The 9,848-nt window shown below is 40.8% G+C and overlaps 1 protein-coding gene across 1 annotated transcript; it reads left to right on the top strand.

Annotated features, from left to right (window-relative positions):
- Window positions 1–260: 260 nt before the first annotated feature.
- On the top strand, window positions 261–7,058 carry LOC139156684 (vomeronasal type-2 receptor 116-like). Its single transcript, XM_070732636.1, has 5 exons — window positions 261–914; window positions 3,154–3,372; window positions 4,108–4,237; window positions 5,113–5,996; window positions 6,999–7,058. The coding sequence occupies exons 1-5, from the start codon at window positions 261–263 to the stop codon at window positions 7,056–7,058; spliced, it is 1,947 nt and encodes a 648-aa protein (XP_070588737.1).
- Window positions 7,059–9,848: the final 2,790 nt, after the last annotated feature.

Here is a 9,848-nt window from a genome sequence, read left to right as displayed (position 1 = left end):
TAAAGCCTGACTGATGGGGCAATCAACCACACAAATCTTTATTCTGCATTTTATAGAAAAAAAATCACTTTTTCCAGCTTGGTGTTAGCTTTGAGTGCTCCCAGGGAGAGAGAAGAGTTTATCCTTCCTTCTTCCGGATTAATCCCAAGGAATCTCCTCAGTATGTGGGTTTAGTCCAGTTGCTTCTTTATTTCCAGTGGAACTGGGTTGGGCTTTTGGCCCCCCAAAATGACAATGGAGAATGTTTCATTTCAACTCTGATGCCAATGCTCAAGGAGAAAGAGATTTGCTTGGCCTTCACTAGACTGTTGAATATAGATACTATTACTATTTCAGGATCGAAAATAGTTCATATTTTCCAAAGATGGTCTGAAATTGAAGTGATCATTCTGTTCGGAGACTATAGTAGTACTAGTTCTGTACAGGCGGCTGTGTCTATTCATGAAAAATTGAAGAAGAAATCATTTCAGAAAGTCTGGATCTTAACTTCTCATTGGAAACTTAGTCTGGTGGGGTCTCGATCCAAACTGAAATATATAAAGCTTTTCCATGGGGCTTTGCATTTTAGGGACCACACCAGGGATGTCTCAGAATTCAGCCATTTCCTCCTGTCTTTAGACCCTTTGAATCCACAAGGAGATATCATTCTTCCTCCATGGTGGGAAATAGTCTTTCATTGCAAAATCTACAAACCAGGTAAGATCCCTCCAAAGGGGGAAAAACAATGTACAGGGAAGGAGAATCTGCAAAATTTGCCCAATCACACTTTTGAAACAAGGATGACAGGTGACAGTTACAGTATCTACAATGCCATTTTTGCTCTGGCACATGCTTTACATGCAATGTATAGATCTGGAATTCGACCAACAATGGTGAGACTTGGAAAGAGGATCTCAAATGTCCAGTCATGGCAGGTAATTTCTGAAACTTTTTACTCAGTCCACAGATCCTTAGAGAGGAAGTTCCATATATACATTTCTCCAATTACTGATTAAATGTCTGCATGCTACCTAGTCAATACATCTCAAAAAATATTAATGTAGCCATTTTTTAAAAATGAATTAAATATAATATTATGTTAAATGTTGGTAAATGGGTACAAAGAGAAATAAGCCAAATCACTGTCCATAAGGCCAATAGAAGTCATAAAGGTACAAACTTCCTTCAATTACTGATTAAATATCTACATGCTACCATATCAATGCATCTTCAAAACATATTAAAAACAATTATCAGAAAAATATGACTTACGAATAATTTTTTGTTGAAGGAGGTTAGAGATGGGAGAAACAGAAGTACAGTAATACCTCGTCTTACGAACTTAATTGGTTCCGGAAGTAGGTTCGTAAGGCGAAAAGTTCATAAGACGAAACATAGGAAACAATGTAAAAGTGATTAATGCGTGCAAAGGGGGGGGAAATCGCAAAATGGCACTCTGCTGGGTGCCGCCGCCCGGCTGTCACCTTCTGAAACAGCCGGGGGGCTTCTCAGCGTTCTCTCGAATGCTGAACCCAGAAATTCAGGTTTGGGCCTCCAGGAAGGACGTCTTTGTGATGTCAAAGCTCCGCCCATGGAATTCCCTACTGGGATTCCCCACCTCCTTTCCAGCCTCCAGATCGGCCGAAAACGCTGCCGCTGATTGCAAAAACAGCGCTCTGCTGGGCAGCGCCACCTGGCTGTAACCTTCTGAAACAGCTGGGCGCTTCTCGGCAGCCTCCGGAACCCGAACCCAAACCCAAACCTCCGGGTTCGGCATTTGGGAGACGGCCCCCCGGCTATTTCAGAAGATGACAGCCGGGCGGTGGCGCCCAGCGGAGCACCATTTTGCGATCTGCGGTGGGTTCGTAAGCCGAAAAAAGTTTGTAAGAAGAGACAAAAAATTTCCGAACCCCAGGTTCGTATCACGAGGGGTTTGTATCACGAGGGGTTCGTATCACGAGGGGTTCGTATCACGAGGTTCCACTTTAAATCAAATGAGCTACCCATAAGATTCATGGAAGGAAGATCTTTATAAAGTCCTCAAAAGTCTACAGTAGTTGCCGGAGATTCAGGAGTTAACCATGACAGGAAATACATGTCAACTGAGACCAAAACAACAATAAGCTTGTGTTTGAGAAAGAAGCTTCAAAAGTCAGTAGAAGATCTAGTTTGGCCTATTTTTAGAACAACCTCAGTTTTCCTCAGTATATGGCCCTGAATCCAACTTGTAAAAACACATTCGATTCATTTTAATTTTGATGTATATTTCTATGACTTATCCTACATCACCCCACTCTCATTTGCTTAGTTTTCAATATCTGGAATTGCCCAGGTCTTTGCATGAATATAGTAAGACTTTGTCAATCCTGGCATGCAGAACAATGATGGGATTAAAAAAAAATACTACTGGTTCTGTGAGCATGGCATGGTATGGCTTGGAGGACATGGCAGTGGAAAAATACTGCAAAATCTCCATTCCTTCCCCACTCCAGGAGAAGGTTACTACAAAATCCCCATTTCCTCCTGCTCAGTTGGGACTTGGGAGGTGGAGAATAAATGAAGGTGGGGCAGTCAGAGATAGTATTTACCAGTTCTCCGAACTACGATATTTTTCAGAGTATAAGACGCAGCAAAGTATAAGATTCACCTTAGTTTTTGGAGAGGAAAATAGGGAAAAGAACCTGCTTACTAGGTATTCAACTGGCTAGCATCCTTAGCCAGCATATAATTTTATCCCCTGGTTCGGGCTTTAAAAAAAAATATTTGGCGAGAGTGACAATGAAAGAGCTTGCAAACCAGTAAGAGCTAGGAGCAACTGGAAAGAAACATTCGGAGCAAATAGAACAATGGAAAAAAACCCTGCAAAGACTTAAGGCTTGGAAAACATTATTCACAGAAAGTAACAATAAAAGAGCTTGCAAGTAGGTAAGAGCTGGGAACATTGTTAGCACCTGGTTAGGGCTGGAAAAAAACATTTGGAGCAAGTTAGAACAATGGGAAAAAACTCTGCAAAGACTTAGGGCTTGAAAAACATTCTTTGCAGAGAGTAAATATTTGGTGTTACTCTTTACTCTTCAGATTTCAGCCAACGGAACTACTCTAGCTTCTCAGACATAAATGTACCTTCTCAAGGTGGCCAATTACTTCCAATTCTGAAGGTCTCTCTTTTTCTAGATTCTTGCCTATCTGAGGAATGTCCAGTTTAACAACAGTGCTGGAGAGAAAGTTTCCTTCTTAGAAAATGGACTGAGATCTGCTCATTATGATCTTCTCAATTGGATTTTCTACCCCAACCAATCTTTTACCCCAATCAAAGTTGGGAAAATAAATCCAAGGACTCATCCAGGCCAGGATTTCATCATTAATTCTGATGCAATTACCTGGGCCACAAAAGTGAGTTGCAAGTAAATGTGGTAGGTTCAGTGAAAGATTCATTCTGCCCTGGGGATCCAGAATATCTTTCTAGGTTGGACAGCTTTTGGACAGTCACGGACCCATCTGGGAAGGGGAACTTAAAAGACTTTAGTTTCTGGTCAGAAAGTTACTAGTCATCCATCTTCATCTCAGCAGTTCATTTTTTAAAGCATGCCTGGACTTTAATTTCACTTTTGATTATTTTGTTTCACTTTACTTTTTAATCTTTAATCATTGACTAGATGGTCGAATGCTGATTTATTTCAACCCCCTGCTGGACTTTATCTGTTTTTTCCCTCTTTGGTTTATCTTGTTCTTCTGAATACTTTAGTTGTTGTTGTTGTTTTAATGGAGAGTTGTAATTTGACTTTTTAAAGTAAAATAAAAATAGAACCAAAAAAGAACATTTTTATAAGTTGAAAAATAGTCAGTTGAGTCAGAAAATATAGCAGTCATTTGGTGAAAAATCTGCTTTTCAAGTAAAAGTCTTTCCAATCTCCATCATCCCTTATTTGATCTGGAGTACCATGGGCCTGAATCCCCCAAGACATTTTTCCTGATTTTGGGTAGACCTTGGTGAACCATTTCTTCTGAAAACATTCTGAACGTAGAAATGGGAACAGGAATATGGAATGGAAATCAAAATGTGGAAATGAATAAACAATGCATGTTCACTGATTAGGTCATCTCAAGTATTTCTCTTTTCTATTTTAGACCATTCCATTTGCAAAGTGCAGCCTGAAGAGGTGCCATGCAGGAGAGAGGAGAAGAGTTCCAGAGGGCAAGCAGGTTTGCTGCTACCAATGTGATGCTTGTCCAGAAGGGACCATTTCTAACCAGAAAGGTAGTACATATTTCAAACATAGATATTTCAGAATCAATGAAGCCATTCGGGAGGTCATTATTTTTTACTGTTGTCATTTTTTATGCAGATTGACAAGAACTTATAAATTTCAGCAGAATCTTTTAATTTATGACTCAGAAATTTCATGCAGGACAGTTTCAAGGCTCAGTTTATGAATTTGCCAACTTATTTATTTATTCATTTATTCATTTACTCATTTACTCATTTACTCATTTATTCACTCATTTACTCATTTACTTATTTACTTATTTATTTACTTATTTACTTATTTACTTGTTTATTTATTCATTCATTCATTCATTCATTCATTCATTTATATGCCGCCCCTCTCCGGAGACTCGGGGCAGCTAACAGCAATAATAAGACAGCGTATAACAATAATCCAATACTAAAAAAAAATAAAACAATTATGTTTGCTCTTCTACTATAACATCCAATTGGGAAAACCAACTTCCAATCTTTTCCTGAAGAAACGGTGTGTGTGGTTCAAGCTTTAATTTTTATTAAATTAAAATTCATGCCCAACAGATCTATCACCTCATTTCCACCACCAGGTTGATGGTGGTGGAAACAAGGTGGCAATCTCAAACTGAAAGCTGTAGTAGTCATGGAAGTGCCCAGTGAGTGGACAGCTGGAACTGAACAAATCCTGGTCTTTGGCTCTCGCCAGGATCATCATGAATGAATAATGATTTGCCATATTTGATGTCCCATAAATTGTACAGTGGGTCCGTTCATCCCCCAGTTTGTCATTTGGCTGCAAGAAAAAGGGAACAGTCATATTACCCCTGCGGGAGGGATAACTTTCATGGTAGGCATCCTGAAATCCTTAGACAATGATGCTTCGATTTCAGATGCAGTTCACTGTGAATCCTGCCCAGAAGAGGAATATCCAAATAAGGACAAAGACCAATGCATTGCCAAGAAGGTTCACTTCCTTGCCTATCAAGAGACCTTGGGATACATTTTAGTTTTTCTAGCTCTTTTGTTCTCTGGGATGACATCTGCAGTCCTAGGGATTTTCTATAAACATCACGACACACCAATTGTCAAAGCCAACAACCGACATCTCAGCTATATCCTTCTGGTCTCTCTCTTGCTCTGCTTCCTCTGTTCCTTTCTTTTCATTGGTCGACCAGGGAAGCTCACCTGTCTCTTCCAACAAACTGCCTTTGCCATTCTTTTTTCCCTTGCAATTTCCTCTGTCCTGGCCAAAACTGTCATGGTGGTTCTGGCTTTCATGGCCACCAAGCCAGGGAACAGGACAAGGAAACTTTTAGGAAAACCACTGACCAAATCCATTGTCATAGTCTGTCCTCTGGTCCAAGCAGTCCTTTGTGCCACCTGGCTGGGAACCTCTCCCCCATTTCCTAACGTGGACTTCCATTCCTTGGTAGGAGAGGCCATCTTGGAATGTAAGGAAAGCTCAGTTTTCATGTTTTTTGCTGTCCTCACCTACCTGGGTTTTTTGGCCCTTGTCAGTTTCACAGTGGCTTTTATGGCTAGGAAATTGCCTGACAGCTTTAATGAAGCCAAGTTCATTACTTTTAGCATGCTGGTCTTTTGCAGTGTTTGGATCACTTTCCTCCCAACCTACCTGAGCACCAAAGGGAAGACCATGGTGGCCGTAGAGATATTCTCTATCTTGGCCTCTGGAGCTGCTCTCTTGGCTTGTATCTTTTCCCCCAAATGCTACATTATCCTACTGAGGCCCAATCTGAATTGTCGAGAAAATATAGTAAGAAAGAAGAATATCTAACAAATGCAAAGATTGCTCTAATTTATATTTGTCTTTGAAGCATTTTTAGAAGGTGATTTCAGAAAAAATGATGATATGTAGGAGAAATAAAACAATTACTGATCACAAGAACAAGGGGACACAATCTGAAGTTAATTGGGGGAAAGATCAAAAGCAACGTGAGAAAATATTATTTCACTTAAAGAGTAGTAGATCCTTGGAACAAACTTCCAGCAGACGTGGTTGGTAAATCCACAGTAACTGAATTTAAACATGCCTGGGATAAACATATATCGATTGTAAGATAAAATACAGGAAATAGTATAAGGGCAGACTAGATGGACCATGAGGTCTTTTTCTGCCATCAGTCTTCTATGTTTCTAAGTGCTGCTACCCGTTACAACATAATTGCTTTAAGCAACAATCAGTTTTTTGTTTCTTGTGTCTTCAAAGTATCCTTGTGTTGTCCATGTGAGGATGGAATGCTACTTTTTAAAAATCTGTTAATTATTTCAAGGATGAAATTTTCTCATTTTAATCTTCATAATTTAGCTATTTTTTAATATAATGTTTTAAAGGGTTTGGTTCAATATCAGATTTTTTAAAGCATATATGGATGTTTCCTTAGATGTCTGAGGCTTCATGGAGTTCCCTACAAGTATTCATGTATTTTTGGTAACATCTCCCTTTCCTTCTAATGATCTGTCCTGTGAGAGAGAAAAAAACATAGAAGGAGTGTGTGCTTATTGACCCATAAAATAGCAAACTTGAATTCTATGATTTTTAATAAGCTTTAACAAAATGTCTATGGCAATGTAAAGTAATGCAACTGATACAGTATGTTCTTTGATTTAGAGAATGCTTCTTTGTTGACAATAGTAATCTTAGATTAGTGGGAAAATAATTGATAGACTGTTAATTATGAATATGTATGAATCCATCATCTATTTCTTATGCGTTAATCATTATGCACAATCTTATGCATAAATTATCCCATTCTAGGTTTGGTCTCATTTTGATAAGTTTCCAGCTATTGCTTTTTATCATTCTTGCAAGCGGTGAAAGACTGATCCCCTCTTCTCTGTGACACCCTCAAATATTGGAAGACTACTATCTATGCACTTTTGGAGTCTAGTCATAATGGCCACATCACCATGAAAATTGTTTTCAGACAATACTAGTTCCCTTGACTAAAAAAACAGGGATGAACACCATGCCCAAGAGGTGAACACAATCTTGTAACTTAGCTCTAATGGACCAGTGCCATGGAGGACTTTCAATGAGATCACCCAAACCTTGAGTTTATTTATTTATTAGATTTCTATGCCGCCCTTCTTGAGGCGACTCAGGGCGGCGTACAACATTATAACTTCAACAATATATAAAGAAATCTAAATTACTTTAGAAGAATTATACAAATTACTAAAAAGTGTTAATAGGGCAGCATAGAAGTCTAAATGAATGAATGAATGAATGAATGAATGAATGAATGAATGAATGAATGAATGAATGAATACCCCATATACAGTCATACACATTCATCCAATCCAATCATTCATTGTATCATCACTCACAATCTCATCACTCATGGAGTTGGACATGGATGCAAAGCAGCAGCCAATGCAACTTATAAAACATTTACATGGGCCATGCTAGCGGTAGATAGTCTCTGGAGAACTAGAGGTAGAATCGCTGAATAAGGGCGGCATAAAAATCCAAGCAAGCAAGCAAGCAAGCAAGCAAGCAAGGAAGGAAGCAAGGAAGGAAGGAAGCAAGCAAGCAAGCAAGCAAGCAAGCAAACAAACAAACAAACAAACAAACAAACAAACAATCCAACGTGCTGCATTCAGCACCAGCTGTAGCTTCCAAATGCTCTTCAAAGGTAGTACCTATGTGTTGTGGTCCTGCCCCAAGGACTGTGGATGTGGGGGAGACATCCACATGCTGCAGGCCTGTTTTGCCCCCAGTGGAATCTGCTCCTCTGACCAAGAAGACATGAGTGACAGGGAAGAGGAGAGTGTGGCAGACAGCTCAGAAGGAGATCAATTATCTAGCTTCTCCTTGGATTCAAAACAAGAGTTAATGATACAGCCATGCATGCAGAGAGCGATGCATAGGCAACAACAACTGAGAGATTATTATCAAAGAAAATGAGGCCACCTGTGGTTGGGTAGGGCTGTGGTAATTAGTGAGGCTACTATAAATAGCAGCCTGTGGGTTTGGCCATTGTGGAGGATTATCTGATCATTGTTTCGTGCCTGCTTTGCTGACTTTGACCTTTGTGTGCTGATTTTTCCCCGCTTTGAAACTAAAGCAGAGCAAAGTGTGTTTCACTTTGTGAAAGAAGAAGGGCTGTGAATTGCCTTACAGCTGCAAGCTAAGTATCACAGAACTGATAAGGGACTTGTACAAATTACCAGTTTGTTTGGAGACGAGTGCTCTTTGCTATACAAAAAGAGGGCTTCGTTTATTTGCATTTTCGGTATAAAGAACATTGTTTTGAATTTTCAAACGTGTGTGTGTGTGAAATTGTATCTGTGCATTTTCGGGAGGATTCTACCAGACAACTCGACATAACAGTAAGCAAGCAAGCAAGCAAGCAAGCAAGCAAGCAAGCAAGCAAGCAAGCAAGCAAGCAAGCAAGCAAGCAAGCAAGCAAGCAAGCAAACAAACAAACAAACAAACAAGCAGTCCACCGTGCTGCATTCAGCACCAGCCATAGCTTCCAAATGCTCTTCAACGGTAGTACCTATGTAGAGCACATTGTATGAATTCAGATGCCTTAACTTCAAGCAGTGACACCAGAAGCAGCGGACAGGAGTCATGCTACTGCTGATGCTTTTCCTGCTCTTCTGGCTCTTGGCTCCAACTACAGCAAAAAGGCTGCAAACCATATGTGTGCTCAAGGATTACATCCAGTTAGATGGAAGCTACTATAGGCCTGGTGATCTCATTATTGGTGGGAATTTGTCTTTGGGAGTCATGAGCCCCCTGCCCCTCAGCCCCCAAGCATCCCAGGAAGCCCCACTTAGGCAAGAACAGTGAGCACAGCAGCAGCAGCCTGGATCAGGAGACAAGCACGCCCAGGCTTCCCCTCAAAGAAATGAGCTGGGGTGGCACAGCAGGTAGAGTGCTGTACTGCAACCACTGAAGCTGACTTGTAGATCTGAAGGTCAGTGGTTCAAATCTCATCACCGGCTCAAGGTTGACTCAGCCTTCCATCCTTCCGAGGTGGGTAAAATGAGGACCCGGATTGTGGGGGCAATAGCCTAGCTCTGTTAAAAAAGTGCTATTGCTAATATGTTGTAAGCTGCCCTGAGTCTAAGGAGAAGGGCGGCATAAAAAAAAAATTGAATAAATAAATAAATAAATAAAATCTAAGGAGTCTATGGAGAGGGGCGGCATACAAATCTAATAAATTGAATTGAATTAAATTGAAATGGGGCTTGGCCGTGCAGTTCTGATCCACTGGGAGTTCAAGGGTCAGGTGCCTGCTGCCCAGGGCCTGTCCACCTGGCCTGATTGGATCAGTGAGGCTCCTCTAGTGGATCAGGGCATCCACTCTGGTCTGGCACCCATCCTTGCCATGAGGGACATAGAGTTGGCCATGCCCACCCTGACCACATCCACCCTGGTGACCCCTATATAGACAACTGCAACCACCCAGCCATGCCCACCTCCAGATGTCCCATGTTCCTTTTCAGTTCCCTCAACTGAATCATGGGGCATATGAGGAACCATGGACCAAGAGAGGTTGCATGATCCTATCTAAGGCCTCAGTCACTTTCCTATTCCACGAAATGGCCAAGGCCTCAGAAGGACCATGCAGGAGAGCCTGAGGTATAATCCCAG

This window comes from Erythrolamprus reginae, chromosome 1 (assembly GCF_031021105.1).
Source record: "Erythrolamprus reginae isolate rEryReg1 chromosome 1, rEryReg1.hap1, whole genome shotgun sequence".
Classification (NCBI taxonomy): domain Eukaryota; kingdom Metazoa; phylum Chordata; class Lepidosauria; order Squamata; family Dipsadidae; genus Erythrolamprus; species Erythrolamprus reginae.
The sequence above is the reverse complement of the archived record's forward strand: the minus strand, read 5'-3'. Positions and strand labels throughout refer to the sequence as shown.